The sequence below is a fragment of the Molossus molossus genome, unplaced genomic scaffold, assembly GCF_014108415.1.
Source record: "Molossus molossus isolate mMolMol1 unplaced genomic scaffold, mMolMol1.p scaffold_m16_p_8, whole genome shotgun sequence".
NCBI lineage: Eukaryota > Metazoa > Chordata > Mammalia > Chiroptera > Molossidae > Molossus > Molossus molossus.
In genome coordinates, this window is record NW_023425402.1 from 17,375,083 (window position 1) to 17,394,946 (window position 19,864).

The 19,864-nt window shown below is 42.7% G+C and overlaps 2 protein-coding genes across 3 annotated transcripts in view; one reads left to right on the plus strand and one right to left on the minus strand.

Moving 5' to 3' along the window:
- The first annotated feature begins 6,917 nt into the window (after positions 1-6,917).
- TDRD6 (tudor domain containing 6) lies at positions 6,918-19,553 on the plus strand. 2 transcript variants are annotated; one of them, XM_036248862.1, is made up of 4 exons: positions 6,918-12,927; positions 14,367-14,485; positions 15,765-15,854; positions 19,530-19,553. In XM_036248862.1, the coding sequence occupies exons 1-4, from the start codon at positions 6,918-6,920 to the stop codon at positions 19,551-19,553; spliced, it is 6,243 nt and encodes a 2,080-aa protein (XP_036104755.1). The 2 variants fall into 2 exon arrangements, with proteins under 2 accessions (XP_036104755.1, XP_036104754.1); XM_036248861.1 differs by lacking the exon at positions 19,530-19,553 and adding an exon at positions 18,596-18,768 and having other exon boundaries at positions 6,918-12,918.
- The window catches only part of PLA2G7 (phospholipase A2 group VII), a 48,797-nt gene continuing 47,804 nt past the window's right edge, over positions 18,872-19,864 (minus strand). Inside the window, exon 13 of the mRNA XM_036248866.1 lies at positions 18,872-19,679. The gene's annotated coding sequence lies outside the window, so the exon portion shown is untranslated. The remainder of the gene's footprint in view (positions 19,680-19,864) is intronic.

A 19,864-nucleotide genomic window follows, 5' to 3' on the forward strand; every position in this document is an offset into this window, starting at 1 on the left:
AAAGAACTATATGCTAATTGGACCATAAAAATTTTTATTTAGCTTTATTCTAGAGGGACTTGGGGTGAAAACATTGCTTGAGTACTGAGACTCTTCATTGGTATGTGGATTCAACATGAACAATTGGAGTTTTTAACCTGAAATGACTCCCTGGGATCATCTAGTTTAACACTTTCACTTTACATGTTAGGAAACTAAGGCCCAGAGACTTAGACTTGTTCATGCTTATAAGTTAGTAGCAGAGCCAGGACAAAAATACAGATCTAATTACCACTGACAGTTATTGTTCAGATTTGTCTCTATGGGATTTTGTTGTCATACATGTTAAATTAACTTGAATTGTCCTTAGCATAAATTTTAGAATGGAGTCACCATGCTTTAGCTTGAACACTAACACCTTCCATACTCTGACCAAATCCTCTATATCCAGCACATATAGCCCATTGTATTTATTCTTTTCCAGTGGAAATCACATTCATTAATCTATTTTGGAACTTTGCTTTGTTTTACCAACTTGAAATTTTGCTCCTCTCCTAAATAATCAACAGTAAATAAAAAAGAATAAAAATTTTAGTAATTTTGTGTCCATACTAGAAGACAACCATTCCAATCTCACTTACTTATTGTACTACTACTATATGTGTTATTTATCTTCAGTTCAGTATTGATAACACTTAACATCCAAGTTTTTTTTGCTTAATCACATTTTTTTCTCTTCCCAAATAATTTTTTATCATTGAAAATATATATATATTTTTTAACTATATAGTTATTTGTTCTTTATAAGTGACTTAACATATATATCTAAATAAATAACATTTCCTAAATTTGCTTTTAGTGAGAAATAATGTGTCTTTATCAAGTGATCCAAATCCTATTTTATTATAAGTGATTAGTGGTAGGACTATGTCTTGTTTTTTACATGGATCTTGACTCATTAGTAGCATTTCTTTGATGTTAGGTACTCAACAAAAGTCAATTACAGTTGCATACAACATGAATCAGTTTTGTCTTCATCATTTTTATCACTTTGATAAAAAGTAAACATTCAGGGAGGTGTTAAATGTAAAACAAAAATCGCTCTTCATTTTCAAAGTTTTAAGCCCACCATTTACTAACAATTGAAATAATTATGTGTGTTCTTTGTTAATGAAAATAGATCCCCTCAGGACCTCCACTGGAAAAAAATGTTTAATTTTAATACCTGTGGTTTAAAATAAATTGGGGGAGGAGGGAATATTCCATTCTCTTCCCCAGTGAAACCAAGATGCTTTACAAATGAGTACCAAACAAGTTCACATACATTATTACTAACTGCCAGGTAACATGGAAGGAAGACAGCGTGGGTTCTGAAGACTGTCATCAGTTTGGGTTCTACTGACAAGGTGGTATAACTAGGGTCAGTTTCCTTCACATCTCTTGCTTTCTATTTCTTGATAAGATGAAGTGCTTTTACTCTAGAATCTTAGATTGTATATACTTGAAGGGGGCCATTACATTTATGCCATGTGGGGAAAAATAGGTTTAAAATACTGGGTTTTGTTTTGTTTTCTAGATTTAATTGACTTCTCATATTTCAAAATTGGGAAAGGTTTATACAGGCCTTAAAGTATAACACAAACTTAGAAAAAAAAATAGTGTGACATAACTTTATATAGCTGACCTGTCTCCCCCAGAAATCCACTGAGTAGCAGTCATCTTTCCTCAGACAACTCTGGGCATGTCAGCCCATATTCTTACCTGTAATTGCTCCTTTATACACACAACAAAATCTAAAAGCCTTAGTGCTACCTCCAGGAACCTCTCAATCCGACTGCATTTCTCTGACCTTTGCATTTCACTGCAAACCTGCACGTGGCCTCCTTTTCAATGCGTTGCTCACTGATTCTCTGAGATGCCCTTGGCTGCCTTGCACACGGCGTTCGTGCTGTGCTCTCCACCTGACTTTCCTCCCACCACCACCACCCACTCTTCACTCCCATTGGTTAAATCCAGCATTAACACCTAGAATGATCTCTGAGGACTTCGACATCTTCAACACCCCCCAGCCCCTGGGGCTCCCGTTGCCTCCTCTGCTGTGATGTATGTCTGCACGTATGGATGTATGGGTGGATGATGCCTGCTTCCCCTCTGCAGAGTGAACTGCTTGCAGGCAAGGACCACCTGCTACATCTCTGTTTCTCTTACAGACTTCAAACAGAAGCCAATCAGAAGGTATTGATTGAATTCAGAGGTTTTTGAGGGATGGAGAGAGAAAAACACTTATACACACATGACAAGTCATTTGTTGTTTTCTTTCTACGTTCGGAATAATTATGCTGAGCCAGTAACACTTAATTTCATAAGATTCTTGACCATATTAAATGCTCACCTGCATTTTCCCAACATCACGTGCGTTTACACATATGTAATTGCTATTTTAAAGACGTATTCATCAGTTGAATAGCTGTTCCAAAAAATCTAGAATTTGAAAGTTTTAAATAATACAAAAGATTTGGTTAGTTGATTAATAGTTAATACATATGTGATAAGTTTATATTATTCTTCATTTTGGAGAGTGTGTGGAAATTATATCACCCTTTTGGCCTTCATTGATGCCATACCAATGCACATTTTACCCGCTCAGGTGTTTTATTGTCAATTGTGAGGAATACATGGTTATTTTTATCTCCTCGTACTTTACCCCCAACAGGCTGCTGTGATTGTCAGCAGCAGCAGCAGGATCCGCTTTGAAGGTTTGATAAAAGCAGACGAAGATGCTTAAAGATGTCTGTTTGCTGAAAATATCTGGTAAACAGGAACATATGTGAGTAAATAATAGTGCATTATTATGATTTTAAAAATAAATGTTTTAAGACACCTCACTGGCTGTTAAGGGTTTTGTTTTATCCTGGTGTATTTTTTAGTTAAAATGATAAATTTAGACAAAACTTTTAAATCTTAATCTTTACTTTTTACAGGTGAAAAGGAAACAGGCTTAATTTATGATGTCAGATCTGAAACATTTATATTAGCAAAAAGGACGTTCATGCCTTATCGCTACACATTTATTAATTTAGAATAAATTCAGTTCTATTAATCCAGTTCTCCCTACTAATCTCATTCCGCTCTGACTACAAAGGACAGATAACAATTAATTACAGTGATGTGCATGCTCACTGGCTGAGCAGAGAAGAGGAAAATCAAATGGGAATTACTTTAAACACTGGAGAATTAGTCCCTTCTTTTTTGATACCATGTTCTACTTTGATTTCCATGGTACTCGTCCCTCCTATCACTTATATTTTCCATTACTATTTTTCAGTCTCTGTTGGCTATTTCTTTACTGCCAAGTCCTTAAATTTTGGTTCGGAAGGTTCTGTTCTTGGCCCTCCTCTCAATTTCACTCACTCTCAGGAAAAGCCATGCCTTTCTGTGATTTCAGCTACTGCTCTTAGGCTGGTAATTCCCAAACATGTAAAAGGCACTCAGTAAATGGTAGATGAGACCATTACCCGTGTTTCTAGTCCTGACTCATTTCTCAAGCTTTAGTAGTGTTTTCTCAATTGTCAATTATATATCTACACCAGGATGGCCCACAGTCCTTGTGAGCTCAAATTTCCCACTATTAAATCATTTATTTGGTACTACTTCCTTTAAAATATGCTCTTCCCCCAGGATTCTCTGTTGCACCATATGGCCAGTTCTGCAGCCAAGAAACCTCAGGACATCCTAACTTCTCATTTGTTTTATTTACTTATTGTCCAAAATGCTTAAATTCATTAAAAAAGAAAAAGCAAGAAAACTACAGATCATTGTCTTTGTGAACATAGTGCAAAAACCCATAAGCACCGTTCCATACCCATTAAGATGGCTATTACAAAAACAAAACACAGATGATAACAAGTGTTAGTGATGAGGTGGGGAAACTGTAACCCTTGTGCACGGCTGGTGAGAGTGCAGAGTGGCACAGCTGCTGTATAAAACAGTATGGGAAGTTCCTCAAAAATTTAAACAATTACCATATGGTCCAGCAATTCTACTTCTAGGTATGTACCCCAAAGAATTGAAAGCAGAGACTTGAACAGATATTTGTACACTAATGTTCATGGCAGCAGTTTTCACTAGCCAAAGGGTGGAAACAACTTAAATGTCCATTAATGTATGGGTGGATAAGCAAAATGTGATATATATATATATACAATAGACTAGTATTCAGCCGTTAAAAGACATGCACCATCATGCATACATCTTGAAGACATACTGAGTGAAATAAGCCTGACACAAATGGGCACATATTGTATGATTCTACTTATATCAGTAGAATCTACAGTAATCAGAAAGTAGAATAGAGTCACCAGGGGTTTGAGGGGAGGAGAGTGAGAAGTTAGTGTTTAATGGGTACACAGTTTCAGTTTGGGATGATAAAAAAAGTTCTGGAGATGGATAGTACTGATGGTTATACAACAATGTGACTGTACTTAATGCCACTGAACTGTACATTTAGAAATGGTTAAAATGGTAAGTTTTACATTACGTGTATTTTGCTACAATTTTTTAAATCTAAAAAAATTTAAAACTATGAGTATAGATGTGAAAATACATTGACAAATTGAACTCAGCATTATAAAAAGGATAATATATCACATCTAAGTGTTTATTCCAGGAATACAGGGTTGGCTCAACATTTGAAAATCAATGAATATAATTCACCTAATTAACAAACAGGAAGAGAGGAAAAAAACATCTCACTCAATAGAATATGAAAAAAATACATAATAAAATCCAGTATCTTTTCATGATTAGTTCTCAACAAACTAAGCAAAGAAGGGAATTTTATCAACCTTGTAAAAGAGATCTAAGTAAAACCTACAGCTAACACCACACTGGTGGAAGACTGAGGTGTTCTCCCTACTTCAGGAACAGGACAAGAATATCCATTCTCACCACTTCTATTCAAAATCTACTTCAGGTCTTTACAATGAGGCACGAAAGAAAAAAGGCATATGTATTAGAAAGGAAGATGTGAAACTGCCCTTATTCATAGATGATGTAACTGTGCAGACAATCCCAAGGAATCTACAAAAAAGCTACTAGAGTTAATGAATATTAGCAAGGTCACAGAATAGAAGGTCAGTATACAAAAATAAGTATACTGCTATAGCAGTGAAAAATTGGAAACTAAAAATTTTATATAGTTTACAATGATATAAGAAGCATGAACAACTTAGGGATAAATCTAAGTACTCGCAAGACTTGTTCACTAAAAACTACAAAATATTGCTGAAAGAAAGTAAAGACCTCAGCTAATGTAGATATAAACAATGTCCATGGATTGAAAAACTCAGTATTGCTCAGAAGTTAGTTCTCAAATTGATCTCTGTTTACAATGCAATCCTAATAAAAATCCCAACAGGTTATCTTTTTGTGTGTGTGTTTTGTTTGTTTTTTGCAGAAATTAACAAGCTTGCATATTTATTTCACATCTTGGGGACTCGAGTAAACTCGAAAAGTCTAGCTTTTCAGAGAAATCGAATTCATTCTTTCATTTATTCATTCTGCGAGTATTTATTGCCTCATCTCCAGGCTGGATTCCAGGAATGCAAGAAACAGTTCTTGCCAAAAGGAGCTTTTGAACTGGCAGGATGACAAACTGCAACACAAGTGTGCAAAGTAAACCCAGGAGGCTCTGGAAGCCCCGGTAGATGGGAGGCTCAGTGATTTACATGGTAAGGCCAGGGTTACATCAAGCACTGCCTTGATTTTACCTAGATGGTATCTGATGATACTTAACAATGCGAAGGAGTGAAGTGGGAAAGTCTGAGAAACTCCGATGAATGTGTCTAAGTCTGCAAATGTACAGGAATGGAATGTAGACCGGAAGCTACTCACGTGCCTGCACTTCTCCCTTCTCCCTCCTCTTTGACAAGCAGATCTTCCAAGGGTTCCCTCGGTAAGGTTTAGGGGGGGACAAAGCTCAAGAGTCCAGCTAAGAGACCCTCTGCCACAATAGATACAAGACTTGGAAGTCACGTTTCTTCCATTCCTCTTGACCATCTGTTATGTTTCTGTCCTAGTTCTGGGAGTAAATGGAAAATGCCTGAAAAGTTAGGATGCCACAGTTAGGCAAACAAAACAGCAAAGAAACTCCTACCGGGTAATCGTGAAAAGGAAAGCATTTAAGTCTCCATATAGGCTCATACTTTGTTTTAACCCTTGTAACAATTCAGGTGATCAAACAGGTTCAAAGAAGAGAGGGTCAGCAACTTGCTCAAACCCTGTCCTCTGCGGGGCGCAAGCGCACTGGCACCCCTCAGCCTGGGGGGGGGGTCCTCTGAGGGTTCGGGCCCTAACGCCCAGGAACGTTGTTGGAGCATCACTCCTGCCCTCTCCCCCGCTGGCGGGCCCCGCCTGGCTCTCAAGGCTCACCAGCACCAGCTGGACAGAGGAAGCAACTCCGGCCTGGGCCTCCCCGCAGCCCTTGGCCAGGCCTTCACACTGCGTCCTCCGGGGGGGCGGCGCTCCAAGGAGAGGCAGGTCGTGTTCCAGTCCTGCTGCCTCCGGCCTCCTGAACAGCCCTGAAGGTCTCTTCTGTCCTCACACCACCGCCAGCCCTCTGGGGCGGCGACCACATCCCCGCCCGGCTCCCCTCCGCCGCCCCTCAGCCGGAAGCCGGGGCGCCGCGCGCAGCAAATGCCTGCGCAGCCGCGCAACCGTGGGCTCAACCGTGGGCGGTTGGTCACGCCGCCAGGTCTCACCAGTTGGTGCGAGTCCGTCCGGGAGGCTCGACGACCGGCGCGTCGCCTCGGGTCGCCTCGGAAGTCGCCCCAGTCCTCCCCTCCAGAGGCCGCGTTGCCCCTCGCAGCGGCGCGGGAGGGTTTCGCCGCCCTGACCGCGCCCTGACGCTCAGTGGGCAGTGGCCGCGCCGCGCCACCGAGATGGGCTCGACGCCCGGGCTGCCGACGCCCGGGGCCTCGCTGGTCCTGCGGGTGTCCTTCGTGGATGTGCATTCTGAGGTGATCCCTGTGCAGCTTTGGGGGCTGGTGGGCGAGCGGCGCGACGAGTATCTGCGGCTGAGCCAGGAGATCCAGGAAGCGGCGGCCACGCGCGCCCCGTGGGCGCTGGGCAGCGTGTCGGCTTTGCCCGGCGAGCTGTGCCTGGTGCAGGTGGGGCTCCGGTGGCACCGCGGCCGCGTGGTCAGCCGGCAGGGGCAGGACAGCCGCGTCTTCCTGCTGGACGAGGGCCGCACCATCACGGCGGGCGCGGGCTCGCTGGTGCCCGGGCGCAGCGAGTTTTTCCACCTGCCCTCGGAGGTGCTGGGCTGCGTGCTGGCCGGCCTGGTGCCCGCGGGGGGCGGCGGCGGCGAGCCCCAGCACTGGCCGGCCAGCGCCGTGGAATTCCTTAGCAACCTGCAGGGCAAGGAGTTGCGCGGGCGGGTCCTGGACGTTCTTCTTCCCCACTGCCTGGTCTTCCTGGAGGTGCCCACTCTGTTCCAGCAGATGCAGGAGCTCGGCCTGGCCTGGCAGGTCCCCCACAGCTTCTTCCGCTTGCTGCTCAAACGCTACCTCCCGGCAGTCTCTGCTGGCATGGGCTCCGGGGCCCGGGTCTTGCAGCGAGTCCAGCCCAAGCTAGAACAGCCTAGCCTGGACTACTTCTATCCCCAGCTGCAGCTGGGCGTGACAGAGCCCGTGGTGGTGACTCAGGTGTGCCATCCCCACCGCATTCACTGCCAGCTCCGGAGCTTCTCGCAAGAGATCCACCGCCTCTCCGAGAGCATGGCCCACGTGTACCGGGGTTCCGCGGAGACAGGGCATGAGAACTACACCAGCGCCACCTGGGAGGAGAGGGAGGAGAGCCCCGACAAGCCGGGCTCTCCATGTGCCTCCTGTGGCCTGGATGGGCGTTGGTACAGGGCGCTCCTCCTCGAGACCTTCCGGCCCCAGCGCTGCGCCCAGGTGCTCCACATAGATTTTGGCAGGAAGGAGTTAGTGAGTTGCAGCAGCCTGCGCTACTTGCTGCCCGAATATTTTCGCATGCCTGTGGTGACCTACCCCTGTGCTCTGTATGGTCTCTGGGACGGTGGCAGAGGCTGGTCTCGGTCACAGGTCGGTGACCTGAAGGCTCTGATCCTGGGCCAGGCAGTGAATGCAAAGATTGAATTTTACTGTTCCTTTGAGCATATGTATTACGTCACCCTGTACGGAGAAGATGGGATTAATCTCAACTGTGTGTTCGGAGTGCAGTCCTGCTGCTTGGCTGACCGATTCCTTCGGAGCCAGGGGGCAGAGGAGGACGAGGACGAGAACGAAGCAGAGGCAGCTCTCCACTGCCAGCCTCCTGCTGAAGAGGTGGGCGAAGACCTTTCCTTCCCAGCCTTGAGGTCTATCAGCTTAAAGACGAATGCCTTCTATGACGCCCAGGTAGAGTTTGTGAAAAATCCCTCCGAGTTTTGGATTGGGTTGAGGAAACACAGGGCCACCTTCAGCAAGCTGATGAGGAGAATGTGCAGTTTCTATTCCTCGGCCAGGAAGCTGGATGGTGTCGTTTTGAAACCAAAAGCCGATGACCTCTGCTGTGTCAAATGGACAGAGAATTGTTTTTATCGGGCTCTGGTCACCAGACTGGATGACAAGAGTGTGGACGTATTCTTAGTCGACCGCGGCAATTCGGAGAACGTGGACTGGTACGACGTGAGGGCCCTGCTACCCCAGTTCAGGCAGCTGCCGGTGTTGGCTCTGAAGTGCACTCTGGCTGATATCTGGCCCCTGGCAGAAACCTGGAGCCAGGAGGCAATTTCCTTTTTTAAAAAGATTGTGCTCCACAAAGAATTAGTTATCCATGTCCTTGATAAGCAGGACAATCAGTACGTTGTTGAGATTCTTGATGAATCAAGGACAGGGGAAGAAAACATTGGTAAGGTCATTGCCCAAGCTGGGTATGCCAAGTATCAGGAATTCGAAACAAAGGAAAATATCCCTGGACGTGCCCACTCCCTAGGGCCTGTTTCAAACTATTTTAGTGCTGAGAAGAACAAGATAGCTTCAGCCAAGAAGGAAGAAGTGGAACAGAAAACCAAAGGAAGTGATACAACTACGTGTGTTTCAGAAGCTTTGACAGACACGGTAGTTGCCACCGATGTTTCGACGGGACTAGTTGTGCAGGAAAGAGAGAACAGAGTATCTGTCTATTCCCCTCTTATACAGAATATCTTGAAAATCAAATCAGGCTCTTCCTGTAAAGGAGAGATAAGAGTTGGAAGTACAATGGAGGTTAAAGTGTCTTATGTTGAAAACCCTGGCCACTTCTGGTGTCAGCTGATCAGGAACATGCAAGGATTTAAGACGTTGATGTGTGACATTCAGGACTATTGCAAGAATACCCCTGCTCCCTACCAGGGAACCACCCCCGCTTGTTTGGCAAAGCGAACGATCAATGGAAAATGGTCCCGAGCTCTGATCAGGAGGATGCGCTCTGCAGAACATGTCCAAGTAGTATTTGTGGATTATGGAGACGCAGAAACGGTATCTGTGAAGAATATGTGTTCAATTAGTGAAGAGTTTCTCAAAGTTAAGGCTCAGGCTTTTAGGTGCAGTCTTTATAATTTGATTCAACCGGCGGGTCAGAATCCTTTTGTTTGGAGTGAGAAGGCAATAAAAGTGTTCAGTGAATTTGTAGGGAATGCATGGAAAGACAACCTAGAATTAAAATGCACAGTGTTTGCTACTGCGTCCACAGGTGATGAGGAACTGTTTCATATCGTGGATTTACTAACACCCTTTCGGAGTGCAAGCCAAACTTTGGTAGAAGAGGGACTTGCAAGACCAGTAAAGCTTTCAAAGCCACTGGGGGTCCCTATTCAGCTACGTTCTTACTACTATTCAACACATGATGTGGATATTGGAAGTAAAGAATCAGTGTGTGTAACACATGTTGATGACCCTTGGACATTTTATTGCCAGTTGGGAAGAAATGCCCCTATTTTAGAACGGTTGTCATGTTCCATTATACAATTAAGTAAAACATTGCTGAATGTAAAAAAATCTCCCTTGATCCCTGGAGCCCTGTGCCTTGCTAAGTATACCGATAGAAATTGGTATAGGGGGATAATGGTAGAAAAAGACCCAAATAAAGTCTTCTTTGTTGATTTTGGGAACATTTATGTGGCAACAAATGATGAACTGCTTTCAATACCCAGTGATGCGTGTGATGTCTTATTTTTGCCCATGCAAGCTCTTAGATGCTCATTATCTGATATTCCTGATGATATACCAGAAGAAGTTGCAACATGGTTTCAGAAGACTGTCTCAGACAAGCCACTGAAGGCTGTGGTCGTAGCCAAAGATCCAGATGGAAGACTGATGATAGAACTCTATGATGACAGTATTCAAATTAATGCTAACATTAACAAGACGTTAGCATTACTTGGTTACAAAGGTGGGAAACGAAAAATAGAAGAAACGGAAGTACTCTCTACAACAGAAACTCTTGGCATGAAAAAGGAAAACATGAAGTCATCACCTGCGAAATATTCAAGCAAACCAGTAGAGCACAAGATACACAACATAGAGACCCTGGCGGAATCATACAACCCTAAGATCAGCTCAGTATGTAAGGAACTCAGACTTTCACAAAGTTCAACGAAGACAAATGTAGTCCCTCAACATCAGGACCCCGAGGAGAGTAAAAAGAGTGAAGCATCTTCATTAACAACAGAAAAGAAAAGAGAAAGTTTTCCTGAGCCACCACTTTTGAAAGTCACCAAACCGGAAGTCACTCCTTCAGAGAGAAAAACCGGAGGTTCCTATAACAAAGATTTTCCTCTAAAATTGTCTGAGTTCCCACAGAAGACTCTAATGCCTGGCTTTAAAACAACTGTATATGTTTCTCATATAAATGACCTTTCAGACTTTTATGTTCAACTGACAGAAGATGAAGCTGAACTGGATCGTCTTTCGGAGAGATTAAATGATGCTAGTACAAGACCCAAATGTTATACAGGTCCACCTTTGCAAAGAGGAGATGTAATTTGTGCTACTTTCCCAGAAGACAGTTTATGGTATCGTGCTGTGGTCATGGGTCAACAACCCAGTGACCTCCTCTCTGTACAGTTTATAGATTATGGCAATGTTTCTGTGATTCCTACTAACAAGACCGGTAAACTTGACCTTGTTCACGCACTGTTACCAAGGCTGTGCATTCACTGCTCCTTAAGGGGGCTTTGGGTTCCTGAGATTTTAAACTGTAAGGAAATGTTGCATTACTTTTCCCGAAGGACAGACGAGGCTCAAGTAAGATGTGAATTTGTTAACTATCAAGACAGATGGGAAGTTATTCTTGCCGATGAACATGGAATCATAGCAGAAGATATGATTAGCAGATACGCTTTCAGCGAAAAACCTGAAACAGGACTTTCCACCCAAATAATGGATGGTGCCTTTTCAAAGTCCGCCAACAAAACAGATGTTGACACTTCGGTATTTCTTAACTGGTATAATCCCAAGATGAAAACCATACGAGCTTATGCCACTGTGATCGATGGACCTGAATATTTTTGGTGTCAGTTTGCTGATACGGAGAAACTTCAGTACTTAGAAGTAAAAGTCCAGACTGCTGGAGAACAGGCAACAGAGGGGAGAGGTCGTGTCTCGTGTCCTCGTGTTGGAGATCCTTGCATAGTGAGGTACAGAGAAGATGGGCATTTTTATAGGGCGCTTGTCACCAGGGTTTGTGAAGATTCTCTCCTGTCCGTCAGGCTCGTGGACTTTGGAAACACTGAAGACTGCGTGGACCCGACAGCACTCTGGCCCATTCCTCCGGAACTTCTGGCGGTGCCGATGCAAGCCTTCCCCTGCTGCCTGTCAGGCTTCCCCACGTCGGAGGGCGTGTGCCCTCCGAAAGGCAGTGACTACTTCTATGACATAGTAACGGAAGATGTGTTGGAGATAACAGTTTTGGGAATCAAAAGGGACATTTGCGGCATCCCTTTAGCAATTGTTGACTTGAAGAGCAAAGGTGAAAGTATTAATGAAAAAATGAAGAAGTACCCTAAGATTGGTATCAGCAACAGTGATGTGCCCTATGAAAAAAATGGCCCGGAGCTAAAGGGAGCTCCTGGGTCCCCCGTTCCCGGCGTTGGGCCTAAGAGACCGAGCAGTAAGGCCGAACGAGAGAAAACCCCGTGTGTGGAGCCACGGACAGAGGAGCTCTCCGACAGATCGGAAAAAGTCTTAAACGTGATTGAATCCACACCAAAGAAACCCCACGACCCCGAAACCGATAACCTTTTTAAAGCTCTTGAAAACCCATGCGGAGGTAACAGTGGCGAGGAGGCACTGGAAGGGAAAATAGAGAGCCTTGTGGTTGACAAAGCAAAGATTGATAATAAATACCCCAGGACAGGATTCACCACACTGTCCCTGCGTGCCGGTGAAACACGGGAGATGCTAGAACTAGAGTCAGTCGAGGTGCCGCTTTCTCCCGACGATGACCCCGAAGAATTTGTGGAGCTGGAATCCCTGGAGTTACAGCATTCTCTAGTGGGGGATGAAGACAAAGAAGAGCCAGGCCCGGGGCCTCCGGTCGGGCCTTTCCCTCGGGGCTGTGACACAGAAGCCACCCTGGAGACATGTACAGTGCAGCTGCCCCTCACCTGTGCAGCCGAGGAACAGCCAGAGCTAGAACTACCTACCGCCCCGCTGCGTCTAGAACCCGTGTGTGCTGAGGACACGCAGAAGTCCAGCTGCGTGGACTGTTCTGGTGACCCGCATGGTTTGCCACGGCGGCCCCCTGGAAAGCCGTGTGATGCCCAGGGGCAGAGGGGAAAGAGTCTAGATGAAGGAGACGTCACAGGACATAAAGACAGAGGTGTTGCTCCCCCACGGACGTCTTTGTTCTCCGAAGAATCCCGGGATGGGAGGAGAAACAGTGTTTCACCCGATCGTGTCTCAGGTATGTGAATTTCCTTCTTGTCACTTTCCTTTAGGTTTAACTTAGAGTCTTTCAAAATGACTTATTTGTCTTAAAGGAAAGAATAATTCTTATTTGAATTTTTAAGTTAATTATTTGGGGGGGAAATAGTAAAACGTAGGGTAAATAGTAAAACTATCCGATTTGTAGGGTATTTTTAACACGGGGAAATTAAATTATAAGATCAATGTAAAATAATACTTTATATGCTGTGTGAAATGCTGAATTATTTTTAAAATAAAAGGCTTAAAATATGTGTCCAAAAAAGTAAGCACATTAAAATGTAAACAAAATACCTTTGAAATAAAGAGATAATGGTTTTTGGTGTTTAAAAACAATAGGGTGTTTGTTTGTTTGTTTGTTTGTATTTTTTTTTTTTTTTTGCCAAGCATTACTGCAGGTATGAATTTATAATAGGGATCATGTTAGCAGGGTTTTCAAATTTAACTGTTTTGTTTCATGTATATACCTTGCCATTTATTTAGAATCCTTTAAACAAAAGCTAAATTATGGAGCCTATTTTAACCCAAAAAGTTAACAGCCAGGAGTAAAGATTGGAAAACATTTATTGTCATTAACTTTTCTGTGAATTGTTATTACCGCTGTTTTCTTGATGGCTTAATAAGATTTAAAAGTTAGACAAAATGGCTAACTTTTAGTTTGTTATTTTATAATCAATGTTAGACTTTTTAATAGTTGTTATGTTATTAAATGTGAGCCATTGTACAAAATAGAAAACACAGTAGACTAAGGAGAATAAAAATCCCCGTAACCGTACCACCAAGAAGTGGCCACGGTGAACGCCTTGGTGACTTCCTTTCTGTTGTCTCGCTCCCTTGCGTGTGTGTTTATTTACAGAGTTTTTAAAAACTAAATAGAGATCATACTATCCTACAGTGTTCAGTACTGCGTTTTAATCTCTTAAATGCTTTCAAAATATTTTAATTCAGATATCCCATGGATATCTGATAATTTATCTAAATATTACACTAGATTTTTAGTCCTCGTTGTTACATTGTACAGTGGTAAGTAATAGCTTTGTGATAAGATTGTTCATTTGCAATATGCTGCTTTGCTGTAGAAACGGTTGTAACCATAGAGCACACCGCACATGGCAATAATAACCGGCTTTTAGTAGTCACATTTACGGTTAGAATCAGACTCACATCCTTAAAAAACACAACACATAGTTATGGGTTTTTTGGTTTTGGTTTGTTTGTTTTGAGGGAAATGGTAAGGAATTATATGGGGAGAATTTCAAATACAATTGAGGAAAGATGACACACTTAGAACATGCGGTACCGTAAGTGATCGTGATTACATAGGAATAGCAAAGGCAGGTTAGGAAGATGCTTTGCTTGTGTATCTGACATTAAGGCATAACAGGCAGGCTTTGAGTCCTCCTCTGTTCAACCTGGCAGCTCAACCAGAGAACACCTACACTCTGAACGGGTTTACTGTTGGATCCAAATGTGTTGTGTGGTCAAGACACACATGGTCTGAATGTGAGATTTTGGAAATAGCTGAAGAAGGCACAAGGGTGAGTCCAGCTGAAGTGCTTTACCTCAAACTGTTCCTGCAGACTGTTAAGGAAATGTTCCCAGATGAGAAAATGCAATTGGACAAAGGTTCACCTGTTCATTCCCCCTCATATTTTGATGCAGTGCAAACATCTTTTTAAAAGTTCAAAGATATGCATCCTGGCAAGAAATTATGCCAGGCTCTTTTATCTCCCTCAGCCCTGGGATCCTATCAGTCACCAAGTTCCATACTTTCCACTTCTTATCTGTTAAAACTTTTTTATATTTCATGTCTCTCATTTACATCCCTTGGTTTAAGTCCCTCATTTCACATCCAGATTTCTCTTGTATTTAGTTTTCTTCTTCTAGTCTCCCTTCAAATGATTCTCCACACTGCCAATGCGAAGTTTGTCAAAGGCTGATCTGACTGCATCATTCCTGTGTGTAAAAGTTCCTGGGGACTTGCAGTTGATTGGGTTTTCCTGTGATCTGTAAACCACTTGAATCAGAGTTACCTGGTGTATTACTTAAACTGTGGCTTTCTGGGCTGTGCCCTGGCTGGTTGATTCAGAACCTCTGGGAGTAGGAGCAGGACTGTGCATTCTTATAAAATTCATTGAACTTCATTAAAATTTGAGAACCACTGGTCCAGAACAGAAAAGTCAAGCTCACCAACATGTAAGGGGCCTCCAGGATTAAGCAGCAATGTACCTCTCCAGCCTTATTCATTTCTTTGCTTCTTTATTTCTTGTACCTTATATCTAGATAAACACCAATGTGCTTGCTTTCTCTTATATATACGATTCTGCTTGGCTTGTCTAAGGTCTTTAATAGTTCAGTGAGTTCCACTTGCCTGCATTCTGTCCCCTTCGCAAACTGGTTAATTTCCACTTGTCTTTCCAAGATTTCCTTTGGCCGTGGCCTCTTCCAGGGAGAATTCGCTCGCATTACTTCCTAAATCTCCACTTTCCCCCACCTCCCACCCCAGACAGCTTTTACAGACTCCGTATTTCTGTATCTCCTTCTGCAGAAGTCTGTACTTCCTACATTGTATTATGATTATCTCCACCACATTTTGAACTTCTTTGAGACCCAAATTTTTGATCTTTAGGTATGTTCAATATATGGTTTTTAAACTGAAGTACCATTGAGTTGCAACCTAAGACTGAAATTTAATAACATTATTTTTATTGCCTTTTAAGGTCATTTTATTTTTAAAAGGATTGGTATGGCACAAAAATCAGTTACAGTTTTTGGACACGACCGAGTTTGACAATTTTTTTTTTCTCCCTATGGTAGGTTTTGAACCTTTCAAATGGTATGGAGGAGACAGTGAACCCCGAGAATGTCTGGAATGCCATACCCAAATTGGATAAGAGTCCGTCTGAGGTATGGAATTATATAAATGGTAATTAACGAGAGCATTGTCCTTCATTTTGAAAGTCGACAACTGTTGCCAAAGACCTTGTGTTTAGGAATAGGGAGGAAAAAAATACTAATACTGTAATAACAATGAAAAATGTCAACAACAGAATCAATGTTTCTGGACTTTATGCCTCACAGTCCTTTGGGCAAGCTAGTTGTTAATGTTTTACTCCTTGATTTTCATTTAAAAAATGAGAACTGGTGTCCGTGACCTTCATAAAATATGTTTGTTGCAGGAAATCTGGGAAAATGGCAAAGTTAAAAACGAGAAAGTACCAGTCGCATGTAATACATCCATCCAAAGATAAACAGATTAATCCATGTGGTTTTCTTTTATAGTTTTTTATGATTATATGGAATGTATCATCTACATATTTTGAACATAACAGAGTTGATTTCATTTTACATACAGTTTTATATTTTGTTCTTCATTCAAGATTATAAGGTGGGCAATTTCCCATGCCATTATGGTATGTCTGGGCATCTGAGTTTATCCTGTTTGGACTTCATCGAACTTCTTGCTTCATAATGTGTCTGATAGTTTATCATCTGATCATCTCAGGATCTGCATCTACTGAGTGTTTTGAGAACTGATTAGCTTTCTCTGGTTCTTTATATGTGTAGTGATTTTGGATCATATCCTAAATGTTTTGAATATTATGTTGTAAGACTTTCAATCCTGTCCAAATCTTCTAGAAAATAGGACGTTTTTGTTTTGGCAGGTGACCAACCCCGCTAGGTTCAAACGACAATTTCTGTGTTTGGTGGCCCCCACGTCAGTTTAGTTTACAAAGTCTTTGCTGTGATGCTCGGGTCTGCCCGGAACATAAGCGCCTAGGGTTCGTCTGGCAGTTGGGCAGTGGTTTATATGGTAGTTCAGATGTTAAAGCCTTGGCTACGCTTATTTGGTTCTGTTCTGTTCAGGGGTGACCTTGGGACTTATATCAGTTCCCATATAGTATCAGGGGTCCAAATTTTCCAGTTCCTTTTCTCTCTCAGATTTCCTCCACACTTTCAGATCCCGAGGAGCCCCTCACACCCAGCCCCTAGAGAGTGGCCCTTTCTCCTGGTCCTCCGGCGGGAAAGCACGTTGCTAACAGGGTTTCCCCTCTGCGCTGCCATGCATTTCTGCGCGGCTGACCTGCCTGTGGAATGCGCAGAGAGGAGAGGGAAAATAACCGATAAAGGAGGCCCCAGTTCCAGGGCCAGAGTCCACTCACATTTCATTTCAGGTGCCTGGAGTGGCAGGAGCTGCTGTCAGGACAGGGCCAGGAGAGAAAACAGAAAAACAGATCAGGGATTTCCCACCTGCCCCCTCTGGCAGCCAGGGGCCTCTTTCTCTAGTCTGCTGGCTACATAGAGCGGATTTTGCTCAGAGTTTTGCTGTCCGCCCCAGCTGGGCAGCTCTAATTTAGTCCAACCTCAGGTCAAAAGCAGGAAAAAAGTAGGACAAAGAAGAAAAAAAGAAAGAACAGGAAAAAAAAAAACCAGCCTGTGAAACTCACCATTATGAGCTACTATTCAAGTGTTTACTTCAGTCCTTGTTCTACCTGTTCTGTTTACTTTGCAGAATCCACAGGGAGTTGCTTTTTGTACCCTTTCCAGATTTTTTAGTTGCAGTCCTGGCTGAAACTAGAAGGCCTGAACTGCGTAACATCACATGACATTAATGGCCAATAATTTATTGATTTCTCCTGGTGTTGGAAATGTAGGTCATTTGAAGTTTTTCACTATGAAAAATCATTGAACATCATGTTATGTTAATTCCATTTTTTTATTTGCCAAAAATAACAGCCCATTTCACTTATGTTGCATTGGTATTTTTCTTTTACATTCTGGCCTTTTTCATTTATTTTCAAGAATCCACAGACAAATGTATATAGATTTAAAGAGATAAGATTCTATTTGGATAAACTATCCCATACCTGCCAAATAGAAGTGAGCCATTTAAAGTGTTCATAAAATGATATCTACATACCTACTTCTCACTTTAAGTCAATTAGCAAATACAGAAACTACTTAGTAAGGCTTTCCATTTTTATTTGGTTCTCAATGAGATTTAAGTGACCCTTTCCTCAAAGTTGTAGAAACGTTTAGATACAAAGGCCTGTCTACAAGTGAGCTGGTTTTCCTTAAAAAGTGAATATCGTGAGGCATTAAATGACAAAGGGCTAGTTTTTTGTGACACATCAGGTCATTAAGCTCTGGGATTCCGTTTGATAACATTTTTTAGATTTTTTTTCATCTGAGTTATTTTGTTTTACGTCTCATGTGCTCTTTTCTGTACAGAGATCGTGCACATGATGCGATTAGGTGTTGAAAAGAATCCAGGAGAAGTATTCTTCTTCATTAGGTCTTTACTAAAGCATCTGTCTGTGGCTCACCACGGACGGTGTGTTTGAAGTAGCAGCCTTCGAACCAGGCACCGAGCACCAGAGATGTGGGAGTGTGGGAGCCCATTGGAAAAGTGCACGTTATTCTCTGGGTGGGTGTCCTGTGGAGACGGCCCGGAGAAATGAGTAGTCAAAGAATGGAAGGTGGACTCGAGGTGATTCGTCACTGTAAAATCAGACTGTCATGCTTTCTAAGGGATTACTTTTCGTTGTTTACCATCCTTCTGGTTTATCTACGGTCCCCTTTCTGATTTTAATTATTCTGTGCCTGTAATGAAGAACTGGGTATAGTCCAAGGGTTCCCTTTGTTAGTCTGTCGTCCACACAGTGGGCAGAGATCTCTCCTTCATGTCATCGGGGGACACCACCATTAAACGTCACTCTTGTCTGTAAACCAGATTGCCACATCTTAAAGATGCCGTTACCCTGAACCCACAACAAAAATGGTTTCTCGCCCTGGCCGGTTTGGCTCAGCAGTTGGAGCGTCGGCCAACGGACCAGAGAGTCCCGGGTTTGGTTCCCACTAGGGGCATATTAAAAAAAAAACAAAAAAACGGTTTATCAATTTCAATGGATGTGGTTGTTAGTAAGAAAAAAAACCTGGAGCTACAAATGTTCATTGTGCTTAGGATAAATAACCAGGAAGAGGACTTCTTGAAATAGGGAATTTGTTTATTGATTGAATTCATCTTGAAAGTCAGACTGTGAATCTGATCAATTCATATTTCAAAGGATTTTCTCAGTGTTAATTAGCTCCTATGTTCAAATGATCCGTCTATGTTAAATGGTGTCTTGGAATTTCTTTCAGGGATTTTAGCTTTAGATCCGTGATACAGTGCAACTCGGGAGTCCCTGGGCATTGCTGGGCCGTGTTCACAAGGAGCCCGCTGGTTCTTATAACTGAGCACACTGAGCGTGACACAGCTCTTGGCTTTACGTGAAAAACAGACGCTAACCGAGGAGAGCACGGACTAACTGGCTACCAGCCTTGTTAACGTCGTTCTAGCGAAATAAAAAATATACCCACTTTGTAATATTTTAGAGAAACTTTGATAATAATAGGTAGTGTGTGCGAACCAAAATACTAAAAATAAAACATTTTTTTGGTGGGGATCATTCTCCGTAGTTAGAGTTCTCTGCAGACATTAGAATACTCATCTGACTTCTCCCCATTTTTAGAGGACAGTAAATCTGTAGCTCCCATGTAAGTAATGTTCTTGTTTTTCTGTTCCTTTCTTAACCCCAGGAAAGGGGTCTGGAGGTGACTTAGATTTAGCGGTGGATCCATGGATGTGGCCAGTCAGAAGCTGCTCGTCAACAAGAGGCAAGGCATCCAGACCAACAGAGCATCTGAGCAGACTGAGCGCCGGAACAAGAAGTTGTCCTTTTTGGGAAACTTTGATGTGCATTGAAAACAAAACAGATCTCAGGTTGACTGTGCAGTGTATTTACGGTCGTATTGCTGAATATATACAGATCGGGGTTCTTTATTTTGCTAACCAATTTACTAACACATTAAGTCACATTTTCAAAAATAAAACACAACAACTATTTTGCTTTCTTTTGAATATGGCATTTAAA